The sequence below is a fragment of the Oncorhynchus keta genome, chromosome 14 (genome assembly GCF_023373465.1).
Source record: "Oncorhynchus keta strain PuntledgeMale-10-30-2019 chromosome 14, Oket_V2, whole genome shotgun sequence".
Classification (NCBI taxonomy): domain Eukaryota; kingdom Metazoa; phylum Chordata; class Actinopteri; order Salmoniformes; family Salmonidae; genus Oncorhynchus; species Oncorhynchus keta.
In genome coordinates this window covers 12,108,191-12,126,881 of record NC_068434.1, presented here as the reverse complement: position 1 = coordinate 12,126,881, position 18,691 = coordinate 12,108,191, and the positions used below count along the sequence as shown (strand labels likewise).

Sequence of the window (18,691 nt, the reverse complement as noted above, 5' to 3'; positions counted from 1 at the left end):
GACGATGCAATCTCAACCACACTGCACACTGCCCTAACCCACCTGGACAAGAGGAATACCTACGTGAGAATGCTGTTCATCGACTACAGCTCGGCATTCAACACCATAGTACCCTCCAAGCTCGTCATCAAGCTCGAGACCCTGGGTCTCGACCCCGCCCTGTGCAACTGGGTACTGGACTTCCTGACGGGCCGCCCCCAGGTGGTGAGGGTAGGCAACAACATCTCCTCCCCGCTGATCCTCAACACGGGGCCCCACAAGGGTGCGTTCTGAGCCCTCTCCTGTACTCCCTGTTCACCCACGACTGCGTGGCCACGCACGCCTCCAACTCAATCATCAAGTTTGCGGACGACACAACAGTGGTAGGCTTGATTACCAACAACGACGAGACGGCCTACAGGGAGGAGGTGAGGGCCCTCGGAGTGTGGTGTCAGGAAAATAACCTCACACTCAACGTCAACAAAACTAAGGAGATGATTGTGGACTTCAGGAAACAGCAGAGGGAACACCCCCTATCCACATCGATGGAACAGTAGTGGAGAGGGTAGCTAGTTTTATGTTCCTCGGCATACACATCACAGACAAACTGAATTGGTCCACTCACACTGACAGCGTCGTGAAGAAGGCGCAGCAGCGCCTATTCAACCTCAGGAGGCTGAAGAAATTCGGCTTGTCACCAAAAGCACTCACAAACTTCTACAGATGCACAATCGAGAGCATCCTGGCGGGCTGTATCACCGCCTGGTACGGCAACTGCTCCGCCCTCAACCGTAAGGCTCTCCAGAGGTAGTGAGGACTGCACAACGCATCACCGGGGGCAAACTACCTGCCCTCCAGGACACCTACACCACCCGTTGTTACAGGAAGGCCATAAAGATCATCAAGGACATCAACCACCCGAACCACTGCCTGTTCACCCCGCTATCATCCAGAAGGCGAGGTCAGTACAGGTGCATCAAAGCTGGGACCGAGAGACTGAAAACAGCTTCTATCTCAAGGCCATCAGACTGTTAAACAGCCACCACTAACATTGAGTGGCTGCTGCCAACACACTGTCATTGACACTGACCCAACTCCAGCCATTTTAATAATGGGAATTGATGGGAATTATGTAAATATATCACTAGCCACTTTAAACAATGCTACCTTATATAATGTTACTTACCCTACATTATTCATCTCATATGCATATGTATATACTGTACTCTACATCATCGACTGCATCCTTATGTAACACATGTATCACTAGCCACTTTAACTATGCCACTTTGTTTACTTTGTCTACACACTCATCTCATATGTATATACTGTACTCGATACCATCTACTGTATGCTGCTCTGTACCATCACTCATTCATATATCCTTATGTACATGTTCCTTATCCCCTTACACTGTGTATAAGACAGTAGTTTTGGAATTGTTAGTTAGATTACTTGTTGGTTATCACTGCATTGTCGGAACTAGAAGCACAAGCATTTCGCTACACTCGCATTTAACATCTGCTAACCATGTGTATGTGACAAATAAAATTTGATTTGAATACGTTGTCATTCAACATTTATTTAGTCTTATCTATAAATTATTTCTGCTCTATCAAATCACATGGACTGGGAGCATCACAGTGACTGAGCGTCATCAAGATGCAACTGCATGACATGTGTTAAACCGCTAGATGGCCTCATTGTTCTAAATAAAGGGGTCCCTCCTTTTGATATTGCCTTCCAATGAGGTAACAAACAATTATCCTCGTAATAGCTGATACATTACAGAAGTTAATGTTTTGCTTTTTTGCATGTTATAGGTTCAACCACCGTGCGATAATGAACAGCTTTTAGAATCATTGTAAAGTTCCATCTCCATAATCCTTCCATTGTTCAACGGGTGAAACGCGACTCCAAACTGGCGTAGTCAGTGTCTAAGCAACGACGCACAATAACATTGTAGCACCGAAAATAAATAATATTTTTTTTTGCTCCATTAGGATTTTTTTTAATTTTTTTTTACTATCTCCAAATTACTGAGGGAAACGACAAAAAACGACGTCTACGAGGATTTCATTTGACATTTTACCGAGTTGTTTTGTCTTCGCGTCATTCCTGGTGAAAATGTATGGGCGCGCTCCTAGAGTTACCTATCTCACCGTGGGCAGCACCACGTCTGAAGTTGGGCCAGGATCATACGAGGTCATTCAATTCAAAAGCAACAAATCAGGTAGGGTTGTTGATGTTTTCAAAGGGAAGTTTTAGCAGCGCTTTAGGAACAAGCTCGCAAATTGTCATAATTTGTCCGTTTTTGAAATGAGTTATTATGACTGTTGCTTATCTGAAATCCATGTAGGTCAGGCCTATGGCTAAAGTGCTGTATGTATGTAGACTTATCTGCTCAGCTGCTATGTTTTGTGTTTGAAGTAGCCATATTGACGCAGAAGGTAGCCTTTGTTACATACATGCACAATTTGTGATTAATCCAATATTTAATCATGTTGATCTCAGATTCATAAAGTATGCTGTTCTTGAAAGCAATTGAAAATGTAATATATATACTGTTACAAGTTGTGACAGTGTATAAAATATGTTCAAAATATATGTATAGGTCTATATCCATTGACATTTGTCACTGTTTTGCAGATGGCTATGCTCCGTTCCTCTCACTCTCCAAACGGCCCTCTATGTTCCACAGATCCAGCAATGACAAAGCCTTGCCTGGACCGGGACAATACAACAGCTCACATAGCAAGGTAAGTCATGGATGCATCCATCCATCCAAGTGTGAATTGAATTCACTTGTCTTTCAAGCAGTCTTGTCAAATGGGTCTGAAGAATCAATGTATTGGGTTCAATTTGATTCCCAAGCTTAGATAATCATAAACCAAGGTGACATTGATCTGAACCTTGTAGGATAACATTCTGGGAGGACAAAGTCTAAAGAATCGATCAAAGCGGTTTGATGAGGTGGTGTCAGAAGTCCCGGGCCCTGGAACGTACAACGTTCGGCAGGCAGCAGGAAACACACTGAGGGGAGCTGAGAGTGAGCCTCCGGGGAAGAGACGCACTAAGGTGGTATGTGTCCCTGAGGTGTATTCACTAGAAGCAAACAGGCCCAAACGAGGAGGTACCTACCTGAATTTGTCTAATAAGAAACACTTGTTTTCATTGCTAAATTGTTTTCCACTGCGAAATGTTTTGCTACGGTGTGCCCTAATGAATACACCAATGTACTAGCCTAAGCTATTCCATTTTAGCACACTCTGTGACATACTGCAAAGATGAGTGGGGAACCATCCCAACTTGTCACTGCACATATTTTAAGTCTGTACAACAACTTCTTTACTCAAATCAAATGATGCTACTTAAACCAGATGATGCAGAAGATGTAGAACAAAAAGCCATTGAATCATTTCAGTCCCACGCTATCATCTGTGATTTTCTTTAGTGCTTCCAAACCCTCTTAGACATTGTGTGCTTGTGCTACAGACTTCTGGATTTATCTATTTCTTCAGCATTTGCTGATGCCGACCGTTGATTGGGGCAGGTGTTTGCGAGAGCAGTGTTTGTGAGACGGATCCGAAAATGGTTCTTCTTACAAAACCACAATATGAAAAGCTGAGACTCTCTCAAACATGCACATGTAATCTGTTTTTCTCTATGGCGCCTACAAGAGACACAAGAGTGGTTAGAATGTAAGAGTAAGGGTTTGTCGCCCAGGACATAGTGTCTATAATACTGTAATAATCTCATATAGTTGCTGTCACAAATTCCAAACTCCATACAGTTGTCACTGAGTAGTTGGATATTCCTTTCCCACTGAGTAAACCATTTCTGTCTACAGCAGTCAAATAAATACATTTTGATCAGGTTTTTGCTTTTGTTAATAAAAGTCATGACTGCAACTGTTTATGTTAAGTTGTTTTGTATTCTACTTGTAGCCCTGGTTGTCCTGAAAAGACGAGGGTACAACACTTCAATGTACGGCTAAATATGAGGGCAGGGGAAGCAGATACATGGAAGTAGTGAATTTCACGTTTCCCATTCAGGAATTGGCTGGGCATGTTAATGTGTTTCTTATGTTGTGTATTCCACTAGTGGCTTCGGGGTGTTCCTACTCGCCTCAAGTTCCTGCCACAGCCAGACATTCCTTCCATCCCGTCACCTGGGCAGGCCTTTGGCTATGAAGACAATGGACAGGGATTTCTTTGCAAGCAAAAGGCACCAGAAAAGGATGATACATTAGGACCTGCTTTCTACAACCCAGTGGTGGTAAGAGAGGAGCACGAGCACGCACACACTCACACACACGCTCACACACTCACACACACGCTCACTCGCATGCTCGCTCACTCAAGTTATGACAGTGAGAGTGGTGAGAGTAAATTCATTAGTGAGTGAGTGAGTGTGTTTGCACTTACTCTGTGTGAGAGTGTTCCATTAGCAGCAGCCGATCTAATGCACCAGTGGGCCTCTTAATTTGCCCGAAAACTATTTCCATAGCTAATGATCGGAGCTCCACAAAGCACCTTCTTCATTTATTCTGGTGTCAACAAAGAGGACCATTAGTAATTATTCTTCAAGTTATATTACAATATTCACTTAAAATAATGCACCGCCCACTGGTCTGGCCTTCAATTAAACTATATTTAATTGGCTAATGACTAACCAAGTCAACAACGTCCTTCAGGTAGGTTATATCAGCACTCCAGGCTGGCAGAAAGAGATTAGTCAGGTAGGTTATATCAACACTCCAGGCTGGCAGAAAGACATTAGTCAGGTAGGTTATATCAACACTCCAGGCTGGCAGAAAGAGATTAGTCAGGTAGGTTATATCAACACTCCAGGCTGGCAGAAAGAGATTAGTCAGGTAGGTTATATCAGCACTCCAGGCTGGCAGAAAGAGATTAGACAGGTAGGTTATATCAACACTCCAGGCTGGCAGAAAGAGATTAGTCAGGTAGGTTATATCAACACTCCAGGCTGACAGAAAGACATTAGTCAGGTAGGATATATCAACACTCCAGGCTGGCAGAAAGAGATTAGTCAGGTAGGTTATATCAGCACTCCAGGCTGGCAGAAAGAGATTAGACAGGTAGGTTATATCAACACTCCAGGCTGGCAGAAAGAGATTAGTCAGGTAGGTTATATCAACACTCCAGGCTGACAGAAAGACATTAGTCAGGTAGGATATATCAACACTCCAGGCTGGCAGAAAGAGATTAGTCAGGTAGGTTATATCAACACTCCAGGCTGGCAGAAAGAGATTAGTCAGGTAGGTTATATCAACACTCCAGGCTGGCAGAAAGAGATTAGTCAGGTAGGTTATATCAACACTCCAGGCTGACAGAAAGAGATTAGTCAGGTAGGTTATATCAACACTCCAGGCTGGCAGAAAGAGATTAGTCAGGTAGGTTATATCAACACTCCAGGCTGGCAGAAAGAGATTAGTCAGGTAGGTTATATCAACACTCCAGGCTGGCAGAAAGAGATTAGTCAGGTAGGTTATATCAACACTCCAGGCTGGCAGAAAGAGATTAGTCAGGTAGGTTATATCAACACTCCAGGCTGGCAGAAAGAGATTAGTCAGGTAGATTATATCAACACTCCAGGCTGGCAGAAAGAGATTAGTCAGGTAGATTATATCAACACTCCAGGCTGGCAGAAAGAGATTAGTCAGGTAGATTATATCAACACTCCAGGCTGGCAGAAAGAGATTAGTCAGGTAGGTTATATCAGCACTCCAGGCTGGCAGAAATAGATTAGTCAGGTAGGTTATATCAACACTCCAGGCTGGCAGAAAGAGATTAGTCAGGTAGGTTATATCAACACTCCAGGCTGGCAGAAAGAGATTAGTCAGGTAGGTTATATCAACACTCCAGGCTGACAGAAAGAGATTAATCAGGTAGATTATATCAACACTCCAGGCTGACAGAAAGAGATTAGTCAGGTAGGTTATATCAACACTCCAGGCTGGCAGAAAGAGATTAGTCAGGTAGGTTATATCAACACTCCAGGCTGACAGAAAGAGATTAGTCAGGTAGATTATATCAACACTCCAGGCTGACAGAAAGAGATTAGTCAGGTAGGTTATATCAGCACTCCAGGCTGGCAGAAAGAGATTAGTCAGGTAGGTTATATCAACACTCCAGGCTGGCAGAAAGAGATTAGTCAGGTAGGTTATATCAGCACTCCAGGCTGGCAGAAAGAGATTAGTCAGGTAGGTTATATCAACACTCCAGGCTGGCAGAAATAGATTAGTCAGGTAGGTTATATCAACACTCCAGGCTGGCAGAAAGAGATTAGTCAGGTAGTTTATATCAGCACTCCAGGCTGGCAGAAAGAGATTAGTCAGGTAGGTTATATCAACACTCCAGGCTGGCAGAAAGAGATTAGTCAGGTAGTTTATATCAGCACTCCAGGCTGGCAGAAAGAGATTAGTCAGGTAGGTTATATCAACACTCCAGGCTGGCAGAAAGAGATTAGTCAGGTAGTTTATATCAGCACTCCAGGCTGGCAGAAAGAGATTAGTCAGGTAGGTTATATCAACACTCCAGGCTGGCAGAAAGAGATTAGTCAGGTAGGTTATATCAACACTCCAGGCTGGCAGAAAGAGATTAGTCAGGTAGATTATATCAACACTCCAGGCTGGCAGAAAGAGATTAGTCAGGTAGATTATATCAACACTCCAGGCTGGCAGAAAGAGATTAGTCAGGTAGGTTATATCAACACTCCAGGCTGGCAGAAAGAGATTAGTCAGGTAGGTTATATCAGCACTCCAGGCTGGCAGAAAGAGATTAGTCAGGTAGGTTATATCAACACTCCAGGCTGGCAGAAAGAGATTAGTCAGGTAGGTTATATCAACACTCCAGGCTGGCAGAAAGAGATTAGTCAGGTAGGTTATATCAGCACTCCAGGCTGGCAGAAAGAGATTAGTCAGGTAGATTATATCAACACTCCAGGCTGGCAGAAAGAGATTAGTCAGGTAGGTTATATCAACACTCCAGGCTGACAGAAAGAGATTAGTCAGGTAGGTTATATCAACACTCCAGGCTGGCAGAAAGAGATTAGTCAGGTAGGTTATATCAACACTCCAGGCTGGCAGAAAGAGATTAGTCAGGTAGGTTATATCAACACTCCAGGCTGGCAGAAAGAGATTAGTCAGGTAGGTTATATCAACACTCCAGGCTGGCAGAAAGAGATTAGTCAGGTAGGTTATATCAACACTCCAGGCTGACAGAAAGAGATTAGTCAGGTAGATTATATCAACACTCCAGGCTGACAGAAAGAGATTAGTCAGGTAGGTTATATCAACACTCCAGGCTGGCAGAAAGAGATTAGTCAGGTAGGTTATATCAACACTCCAGGCTGACAGAAAGAGATTAGTCAGGTAGATTATATCAACACTCCAGGCTGACAGAAAGAGATTAGTCAGGTAGGTTATATCAGCACTCCAGGCTGGCAGAAAGAGATTAGTAAGGTAGGTTATATCAACACTCCAGGCTGGCAGAAAGAGATTAGTCAGGTAGGTTATATCAGCACTCCAGGCTGGCAGAAAGAGATTAGTCAGGTAGGTTATATCAACACTCCAGGCTGGCAGAAATAGATTAGTCAGGTAGGTTATATCAACACTCCAGGCTGGCAGAAAGAGATTAGTCAGGTAGTTTATATCAGCACTCCAGGCTGGCAGAAAGAGATTAGTCAGGTAGGTTATATCAACACTCCAGGCTGGCAGAAAGAGATTAGTCAGGTAGTTTATATCAGCACTCCAGGCTGGCAGAAAGAGATTAGTCAGGTAGGTTATATCAACACTCCAGGCTGGCAGAAAGAGATTAGTCAGGTAGTTTATATCAGCACTCCAGGCTGGCAGAAAGAGATTAGTCAGGTAGGTTATATCAACACTCCAGGCTGGCAGAAAGAGATTAGTCAGGTAGGTTATATCAACACTCCAGGCTGGCAGAAAGAGATTAGTCAGGTAGGTTATATCAGCACTCCAGGCTGGCAGAAAGAGATTAGTCAGGTAGGTTATATCAGCACTCCAGGCTGGCAGAAAGAGATTAGTCAGGTAGGTTATATCAACACTCCAGGCTGGCAGAAAGAGATTAGTCAGGTAGGTTATATCAGCACTCCAGTCTGACAGAAAGAGATTAGTCAGGTAGGTTATATCAACACTCCAGGCTGGCAGAAAGAGATTAGTCAGGTAGGTTATATCAGCACTCCAGGCTGGCAGAAAGAGATTAGTCAGGTAGGTTATATCAACACTCCAGGCTGGCAGAAAGAGATTAGTCAGGTAGGTTATATCAACACTCCAGGCTGACAGAAAGAGATTAGTCAGGTAGGTTATATCAACACTCCAGGCTGACAGAAAGAGATTAGTCAGGTAGGTTATATCAACACTCCAGGCTGGCAGAAAGAGATTAGTCAGGTAGGTTATATCAGCACTCCAGGCTGACAGAAAGAGATTAGTCAGGTAGGTTATATCAACACTCCAGGCTGGCAGAAAGAGATTAGTCAGGTAGGTTATATCAGCACTCCAGGCTGGCAGAAAGAGATTAGTCAGGTAGGTTATATCAGCACTCCAGGCTGGCAGAAAGAGATTAGTCAGGTAGATTATATCAACACTCCAGGCTGGCAGAAAGAGATTAGTCAGGTAGGTTATATCAACACTCCAGGCTGGCAGAAAGAGATTAGTCAGGTAGGTTATATCAACACTCCAGGCTGGCAGAAAGAGATTAGTCAGGTAGGTTATATCAACACTCCAGGCTGGCAGAAAGACATTAGTCAGGTAGATTATATCAACACTCCAGGCTGGCAGAAAGAGATTAGTCAGGTAGGTTATATCAACACTCCAGGCTGGCAGAAAGAGATTAGTCAGGTAGGTTATATCAGCACTCCAGGCTGACAGAAAGAGATTAGTCAGGTAGGTTATATCAACACTCCAGGCTGACAGAAAGAGATTAGTCAGGTAGGTTATATCAACACTCCAGGCTGAAAGAAAGAGATGAATCAAGTAGGAATTATATCAACACTCCAGGCTGACAGAAAGAGCTCAGTGATTTAGGGTTATCAAGAGTGCATCAATGAATTCCTTTCTTCCTCTCCCTCTCGCTCCTTGTCTTTAAGGGCTTTACATCTCCTCACTGACATGTGTTTTTAACCACCAAGTGTATCAGGTCATGGAGTTAAGTAGCTGTCTAATGGCATTCTTTCAGAATAGGGAAAACTATGCTGATAAGACTTGTTTGGGCACCACTGATCTATTGGGTGTCTGATGAATAAACCTTTTTTCCCTAACTTCAATATGCATCACAGTGTACAATTAATTTCAAAGCAGACTAAGTTACTTATATCCTGAGTTGCTTTGGTTTGCTTTAGGAGTTATTATTTTGGTACCATTTTGTTAGATGGTATTTCCTGTTAAAGGTAAGTTTGTAGTGTTCGCAAATTGGATGCAGCTTGTGTTGTTGACTGACATATTCAGTTACTGTTCGTGTGTCGCTAATTGAATTCAAACCTGCCATGTCATTCTGAACCCAAGATTACTTAGAAAAGGGCTGCTCATTTCCAGAACTGACTTTATTGTCATTCCTGTGTTTTAATAGCCCCTGTGCCATATCTCAAATGCCAAAGTAAAAGTGAGGGAGGTTGTAAAGGAAAGAGATTACTGGTCGCTGAATCTCAACTGTTCTGAAATAATACTGACATTTAGTGGAGATTCATCGTCCCATCTTAAAGAAAGCTAAGCAAAAAACACCATTCTAAAATAGAAACAACCCCCCCTTCTATCGTCACGGTTTTATTTCCACAGGCAGAAACCAGCTTCTCTCTGAAGTACAAAGGCGTCCATTTTGGGAAGATGACAGGGAAGCGAGGCGAGGTGAAGGGAGAAGAGGGCCCTGGACCAGGACAATATGATCCTGAAGAGTGAGTGCTATCTGCCTATCCTCACATCCAACACTTCACTGCTACTAAACACACACCTAGCCTTCTCCATTCCTGTGACTCAGATCCATAGGACCATGGCAGTCACACATCTACAGTTGAAGCCGGAAGTTTACATACACCTTAGCCAAATATATTTCAACTCAGTTTGTTCACAATTCCTAACATTTAATCTTTGTAAAAATTCCCTGTCTTAGTTCAGTTAGGATCACCACTTCATTTTAATAATGTGAAATGTAAGAATAATAGTAGAGAGTGATTTATTTCAGCTTTTATTTTTGGGTAGCCTTCCACAAGCTTCCCACAATAAGTTGGGTGAATTTTGTCCCATTCCTCCTGACAGAGCTGGTGTAACTGAGTCAGGTTTGAATGCCTCCTTGCTCGCACAAGCTTTTTCAGTTCTGCACACAACTTTTCTATAGGATTGAGGTCAGGGCTTTGTGATGGCCACTCCAATAATTTGACTTTGTTGACTCTGCCACACCCGTGTTTCACGGTTGGGATGGTGTTCTTCGGCTTTCAAGCCTCCCCCTTTTTCCTCCAAAGATAACGATGGTGATTATGGCCAAACAGTTCTATTTTTGTTTCATCAGACAAGAGGACATTTCTCTAAAAAGTAAGATCTTTGTGCAGTTGCAAACCATAGTCTGGCTTTTTTATGGCGGTTTTGGAGCAGTGGCTTCTTCCTTGCTGAACTACCTTTCAGGTTATGTCGATACAGGACTAATTTTACTGTTGATATAGATACTTTTGTCCCTGTTTCCTCCAGCATCTTCACAAGGTCCTTTGCTGTTGTTCTGGGATTGATTTGCACTTTTAGCACCAAAGTACGTTAATCTCTAGGAGACAGAACGCGTCTCCTTCCTGAGCGGTTTGACGGCTGCGTGGTTCCATGGTGTTTATACTTGCGTACTATTGTTTGTACAGATAAACGTGGTACCTTCAGGCATTTGGAAATGGCTCCCAAGGATGAAGCAGACTTGTAGAGGTCTACAATTTTTTTTCTGAGGTCTTGGCTGATTTCTTTTGATTTTCCCATGATGTGAAGTAAAGAGGCACTGAGTTTGAAGGTAGGCCTTGAAATACAGCCACAGGTACACCTCCAATTGACTCAAATTAAGTCAATTAACCTATCAGAAGCTTCTCAAGCAATGACATAATTTTCTGGAATTTTCCAAGCTGTTTAAAGGCACAGTCAACTTAGTATATGTAAACTTCTGACCCACTGGAATTGTGATACAGTAAATTATAAGTGAAATAATCTGTCTGTAAACAATTGTTGGAAAGTTGCTTGTGTCATGCACAAAGTAGAGCGACTTGCCAAAACTATAGTTTGTTCACAAGAATTTTGTGGTGTGGTTGAAAAACGAGTTTTAATGACTCCCAACATAAGTGTATGTAAACTTCTGACTTCAACTGTATAGGCAGTTGGTACAACAGGATGAAATTCTCTGAAATGTGCATTCGTTTTCCTCTTTATCGAAACCCACTCAGGCCAAATGACAACACAGGATATACGCTCCACTATTCAGTCATTTTTGCCACCAAAGTAAAATTAAAGTCTTTAACATTGTTTACAATGCACTTCCTGACAGTATTATTGATGGTGAGTGAGAATGAGTCTTACTAAGCACTTTTGGATATTGTGGGCATCCTCCCGACATAGTTATTTGAAAGGCTTCAACAGCTCAATAGTAGGGAGGGCACCTGCGTTCCCCCAGCCATCACATCCCCCACTCTCTTCAATTGAGCTTGGCTTGGATGTGTAAATCAGTCCTCTCCCATCCTTTCCCATCCTCTCCCATTCCCAGATAGATGTGATTAACAGGGTTGGAAACGGCCCGTAAGTAAGCATTTCACTGTTAGTCTACAGCTGTTGTTTACGAAGCATGTGACAAATAAAATTGGATTGGATTTTGACAGGGTCATTTGGAGATGATTGACAGGGGAAATAAATCCTCCCTCCTAAAAGCTTAAGCGCTGCTGACAAATACACTTCCCATTTCCTCCACCTATCCCACGTCCGTCTGCAGGTATTCCACGACGGAGTACGAGAACGTCAATGTGAGGAAGGGGCAGAAGAGTCGGGCCGAGCTGGTCGTCCCACGCTACCACGAGATTGTGACCTTGCAGGAGGAGAAGAAGGTAACTCCTTAGGGGATATGTCCATACCAGTGATGCCACGTCGCCATACTGTAACAACCCTAATCATCGTCAGCACAGTGACACCTCTAGTCTCCCTCGTCCCTCTTTCATAGTGCTACTTGATACTTGAGCATGAGACTCGGAGTATGGTCCACCCCTAGACTAGACTGGAGGAGCAACGCTAAGCATGTTTGAATGCACTGCGTTGAGAATGAGAGGGAGTGACCGGAATGGGGGGAAAACACTACTGGTCACATCAGCTTCCTACCCTTTCTCAAAGGGCCTTTTGGGGCTGAGGGGGGAGTGTGCTGTCTGTTCAGCGGACAGCTTTAAGGTTAAGGCAGCCTGAGGGAGGGAGAGAGTTAGGGATGGAGAGAGGAAGGTAGAGAGAGAGGGGGGAGAGAGAGAGAGAGGGAGGAAGGGAGGGAGGGAGGGAGGGAGGGAGGAAGGAGAGAGAGAGGAAGTGAGAGAGAGGGGAAAGGAGGGAGGAAAGGAGGGAGGGAGGGAGGTAAGGAGGGAGGGAGGGAGGGAGGAAAGGAGGGAGGGAGGGAGGGAGGGAGGTAAGGAGGGAGGTAAGGAGGGAGGTAAGGAGGGAGGGAGGGAGGTAAGGAGGGAGGTAAGGAGGGAGGGAGGGAGGTAAGGAGGGAGGGAGGTAAGGAGGGAGGGAGGGAGGGAGGAAAGGATGGGGGCATGGAGTAAGCACTCCCAACCCTCTCCTAGTGAGACAGTAAGTCAGCACTGTGCCACTCTAGAAGCTCAGGAAGGGGCCTTAGAGTGTGTTCCATCCCTGCTGGAAAGGAAACTGTTCTCTCCTAGTCCCATAAAACAGAGGAGCAGGTCTCCAACAGCAACAATCCTCAGGGACTGGAGTGTTGGAGTGTTATTCTTATCTTCAAGATCATAGAAAGATATATTTTTCAATCTCAGATTAAATATTATTTTCATTAGTCACAGCTATGTGTTTGCATGTTTTTTTTCTGGAATGTCTCCAGCCTTGCTCTGGCTTTCCTCTCCTCTCCTTTCCTTTCCTTTGCTTTCCTTTCCTCTCCTCTCCTCTCCTCTCCTTTCCTTTCCCTATCTGTGTATTCCTCCCCACCTCTCCCCTTTTCTCCCCTTTCCTCTCCTCTCCTTTCCTTTCCCTATCTGTGTATTCCTCCCCCCTCTCCCCTCTTCTCCCCTTTTCTCTCCTCCCCTCTCCTTTCCCTATCTGTGTATTCCTCCCCCCTCTCCCCTTTTCTCCCCTTTTCTCTCCTCCCCTCTCCTTTCCCCTATCTGTGTATTCCTCCCCTTTTCTCCCCTTTTCTCTCCTCCCCTCTCCTTTCCCTATCTGTGTATTCCTCCCCCCCTCTCCCCTCTTCTCCCCTTTTCTATCCTCCCCTCTCCTTTCCCTATCTGTGTATTCCTCCCCCCTCTCCCCTTTTCTCCCATTTCCTCTCCTCTCCTCTCCTCTCCTCTCCTCTCCTCTCCTCTCCTCTCCTTTCCTTTCCTTTCCTTTCCCTATCTGTGTATTCCTCCCCCCCTCTCCCCTTTTCTCCCCTTTTCTCTCCTCCCCTCTCCTTTCCCTATCTGTGTATTCCTCCCCCCCTCTCCCCTTTTCTCCCCTTTCTCTCCTCCCCTCTCCTTTCCCTATCTGTGTATTCCTCCCCCCTCTCCCCTTTTCTCCCCTTTCCTCTCCTTTCCTTTCCCTATCTGTGTATTCCTCCCCCCTCTCCCCTTTTCTCTCCTCCCCTCTCCTTTCCCTATCTGTGTATTCCTCCCCCCTCTCCCCTCTTCTCCCATTTTCTCTCCTCCCCTCTCCTTTCCCTATCTGTGTATCCCCCCTCCCCTTTTCTCCCCCTTTCTCTCCTCCCCTCTCCTTTCCCTATCTGTGTATTCCCCCCTCTCCCCTTTTCTCCCCCCTTTTTCTCTCCTCCCCTCTCCTTTCCCTATCTGTGTATTCCTCCCCCTTTTCTCCCCCCCCCTTTTCTCCCCCTTTCTCTCTCCCCCTCTCCTTTCCCTATCTTCTCCCATTTTCTCTCCTCCCCTCTCCTTTCCCTATCTGTGTATCCCCCCCCTCCCCTTTTCTCCCCTTTTCTCTCCTCCCCTCTCCTTTCCCTATCTGTGTATTCCTCCCCCCTCTTTCCCTTTTTCTCCCCTTTTCTCTCCTCCCCTCTCCTTTCCCTATCTGTGTATTCCTCCCCCCTCTCCCCTTTTCTCCCCTTTTCTCTCCTCCCCTCTCCTTTCCCTATCTGTGTATTCCTCCCCCTCTCCCCTTTTCTCCCCTTTTCTCTCCTCCCCTCTCCTTTCCCTATCTGTGTATTCCTCCCCCCCTCTCCCCTCTTCTCCCATTTTCTCTCCTCCCCTCTCATTTCCCTTGCTTTCCCTATCTGTGTATTCCTCCCCCCCTCTCCCCTCTTCTCCCATTTTCTCTCCTCCCCTCTCCTTTCCCTTGCTTTCCCTATCTGTGTTTCTTCCTCCCCTCTTCTCTCCTCCCCCTCTCCTCTCCTCTCATTTTCTCTCCTCTCCTCTCATTTCCTCTTTTTTCCTTTCCCCATGTCTTTCCAGTGAAATGCTTATTGCATGCGTGACACTGTCGTGTTCTACTTTCAACTTCCTGTCCCAGTTATATCATGTACCACTAGAGGGCATTCAAGCTTCACATTTGGACGGAGCTTGTGCACTACCTGCTAATACAATGTGATAAGTGTTCCAGGGTGAAGTTTCTCCAAGGTTACAGGTCTAGGAACAGTCTCCCTCCCTGAATCCTAACATTAAGCATGAGTGGGGTAAATACAAAACTGACCCAAGATCATCATCTAGGGGCAACTTCAATCTACTCCGTGACCTGCAAATGAACTTGAATGCACAAATGTGGTATATATATTGGTAGCTTGATAATGATTATTGATGGTGTTCTAATAGGCTGGATGGAATTACTGTACACGTGATATATTAATTTAAGGTGGTATAGATGTTGGTAGCTTGGTAATGAAGCTTGATGGTGTTCTAATAGTCTGGATGGAATTACTGTACACGTGATATATTAATTTAAGGTGGTATAGATGTTGGTAGCTTGGTAATGATGCTTGATGGTGTTCTAATAGTCTGGATGGAATTACTGTACACGTGATATATTAATTTAAGGTGGTATAGATGTTGGTAGCTTGGTAATGATGCTTGATGGTGTTCTAATAGTCTGGAGGATTTAATGTGACACTTATTAAAGGGGTGTTTGACTTGTATACCTCCCTTTATTTCCAGGAGGAAGGCTACAGAAATGATACCTTCAACTATTATATTAAATCATTACACGTTTATTACAACTTAACACATTTGTATAGTATGTATATTATATTGCAGTTAAAGAACACAGAAACGACAATAGAATTAGTACATCACAACAAACAGTCCAAGTTGCTTCTGTCTCTTTTTGGACTGTGTACCTCAGACCAATGTGTTTTACGGTGAGGGGAGGTGCGGTATGGTCAGACTGGGGCGTGTGTGTGGCTGCCCCACGATGTGTGTCCCCTGCTGTGGATCCCTCAGTGGTGTCTGGGCTTCCATCCATCATCATTAGAGAGGGGCTGGCACGCCCCCCCCCCCCCTGGCAGATGGGTAATTATTAGTACGGACACACACCATGGACACCCAAGGAATTACTCAATTCAGTTGAAGTCACTGAATTCAGAATTCAGATTTTAAATAAGTAGCTTCTCCTTTTCAGTTTATCATGTCTATTATTGAATTGGAATTTCAGTTTACTTTCTGAATTTACGGACTTGGATTGGAATTGGATCCCAACCCTGCGCTCTCTGTCATCTCCATTTCAATTCAGTCAATCAATGCTTTTCAAGGAGAAGGGGAAAAAATGGCATTCAAATGAGACAGACCCCAGCCCTGGATACCTACATAGGTCTACGAAGACCTCTCCGTACCTACTTATGCCCGTGGTTTATTTATTTATTTTACCTTTGTTTAACCAGGCAAGTTAAGAAAAAATCTTATTTTCAATTTGCGGCCGAGGAACAGTGGTAACTGCCTGTTCAGAACTTTGTACCTTGTCAGCTCTGGGATTTGAACTTGCAACCTTCCGGTTACTAGTCAACGCTCTAACCACTAGGCTACCCTGCCGCCTCTACACTCTAACCACTAGGCTACCCTGCCGCCTCTACACTCTAACCACTAGGCTACCCTGCCGCCTCTACACTCTAACCACTAGGCTACCCTGCCGCCTCTACACTCTAACCACTAGGCTACCCTGCCGCCTCTACACTCTAACCACTAGGCTACCCTGCCGCCTCTACACTCTAACCACTAGGCTACCCTGCCACCTCTACACTCTAACCACTAGGCTACCCTGCCGCCTCTACACTCTAACCACTAGGCTACCCTGCCACCTCTACACTCTAACCACTAGGCTACCCTGCCGCCTCGACACTCTAACCACTAGGCTACCCTGCCGCCTCTACACTCTAACCACTAGGCTACCCTGCCGCCTCTACACTCTAACCACTAGGCTACCCTGCCGCCTCTACACTCTAACCACTAGGCTACCCTGCCGCCTCTACACTCTAACCACTAGGCTACCCTGCCGCCTCTACACTCTAACCACTAGGCTACCCTGCCGCCTCTACACTCTAACCACTAGGCTACCCTGCCGCCTCTACACTCTAACCACTAGGCTACCCTGCCGCCCCAAATGGCAACCAGTTTATAGTCTCACTAATGACCAGAGCCCACAGGACCCATACACAGGAGGCTGTAGGATTGGATGTGCTGGCTGGAGGTATTCTGCTGTGGAACGTAGGCAGTGACAGTTTTTAGTTGACCACTAAAGAGTTGGCAGCAGACTTCTAGAAACAGAAGCTGCACGCACAGCGACCACATTCATTCTTCCAGACGTCATTTATTCCTCACCGCTTCCAATGTGTTTGCCCACCAAAGAGGTGTGTGTGTGTGTGTGTTTATATGTGTGTGTTTATATGTGTGTGTTTATATGTGTGTGTGTGTGTGTGTGTGTGTGTGTGTGTGTGTGTGTGTGTGTGTGTGTGTGTGTGTGTGTGTGTGTGTGTGTGTGTGTGTGTGTGTGTGTGTGTGTGTGTGTGTGTGTGTGTGTGTGCTTAGTGTACAAATGTTCCTCTGAGTGCGTGTTTGCTTACTTTGTGTGCAGCTTGGTTTCTCAGTGTGTGTGTTTATATGTCTGGGTGTGTCCATGTATCTAACATCAGTCTTGTTACTAATGGTCTCTACATCATGTAGCAGTGTAGAGGACATGTGGGACTCTAATGGTCTCTACATCATGTAGCAGTGTAGAGGACATGTGGGACTCTAATGGTCTCTACATCATGTAGCAGTGTAGAGGACATGTGGGACTCTAATGGTCTCTACATCATGTAGCAGTGTAGAGGACATGTGGGACTCTAATGGTCTCTACATCATGTAGCAGTGTAGAGGACATGTGGGACTCTAATGGTCTCTACATCATGTAGCAGTGTGGAGGACATGTGGGACTATAATGGTCTCTACATCATGTAGCAGTGTAGAGGACATGTGGGACTCTAATGGTCTCTACATCATGTAGCAGTGTAGAGGACATGTGGGACTCTAATGGTCTCTACATCATGTAGCAGTGTAGAGGACATGTGGGACTCTAATGGTCTCTACATCATGTAGCAGTGTAGAGGACATGTGGGACTCTAATGGTCTCTACATCATGTAGCAGTGTAGAGGACATGTGGGACTCTAATGGTCTCTATATCATGTAGCAGTGTAGAGGACATGTGGGACTCTAATGGTCTCTACATCATGTAGCAGTGTGGAGGACATGTGGGACTCTAATGGTCTCTACATCATGTAGCAGTGTAGAGGACATGTGGGACTCTAATGGTCTCTACATCATGTAGCAGTGTAGAGGACATGTGGGACTCTAATGGTCTCTATATCATGTAGCAGTGTAGAGGACATGTGGGACTCTAATGGTCTCTACATCATGTAGCAGTGTAGAGGACATGTGGGACTCTAATGGTCTCTACATCATGTAGCAGTGTAGAGGACATGTGGGACTCTAATGGTCTCTACCTCATGCAGCAGTGTAGAGGACATGTGGGACATGGCTCCTGGGGAGGGTGAAAGGGCCACTATGGGGTCATTCTAATGGCCCACTCCACTCCCCTCACTGCAACCCAGGCATGCATCCCAAATGGCATCTTATTCTCTAGATAGTGCACCAGGCCCTGGTCAATAGTAGTAAAAAGGGAATACCCTACCATTTGGGATGCAGCGCTACTAATGTCTAATCAGAGGTAGGTTATTCTTCTTCTGACATCCCTCGGTCAGGCTCTATCTCTGCCCGCTCGGAATGTTCATCGTCATAATTGACTCTTCTACTTTTCTCACCTCTGCAGTCCTCACCTCTGCAGTCCTCACCTCTGCAGTCCTCACCTCTGCAGTCCTCACCTCTACAGTCCTCACCTCTGTAGTCCTCACCTCTGGGGTCTTCACCTCTGTAGTCCTCACCTCTGTAGTCCTCACCTCTGCAGTCCTCACCTCTGCAGTCCTCACCTCTGCAGTCCTCACCTCTGCAGTCCTCACCTCTGTAGTCCTCACCTCTGTAGTCCTCACCTCTGCAGTCCTCACCTCT

At 45.3% G+C, this 18,691-nt stretch overlaps 1 protein-coding gene across 3 annotated transcripts in view; it reads left to right on the top strand.

The window, feature by feature from the left end:
* The first annotated feature begins 1,696 nt into the window (after positions 1-1,696).
* The window catches only part of stpg2 (sperm-tail PG-rich repeat containing 2), a 147,230-nt gene continuing 130,235 nt past the window's right edge, over positions 1,697-18,691 (top strand). For all 3 annotated transcript variants that reach the window (XR_008063736.1, XM_052461107.1, XM_052461106.1), the window contains exons 1-6: positions 1,697-2,212; positions 2,629-2,738; positions 2,899-3,060; positions 4,084-4,257; positions 9,794-9,909; positions 11,961-12,072. Coding sequence is in view for 2 of the 3 variants with exons in the window: in XM_052461107.1 (XP_052317067.1) it covers positions 2,107-2,212; positions 2,629-2,738; positions 2,899-3,060; positions 4,084-4,257; positions 9,794-9,909; positions 11,961-12,072 (780 nt within the window). In the remaining variant the exon portion in view is untranslated. The remainder of the gene's footprint in view (positions 2,213-2,628; positions 2,739-2,898; positions 3,061-4,083; positions 4,258-9,793; positions 9,910-11,960; positions 12,073-18,691) is intronic.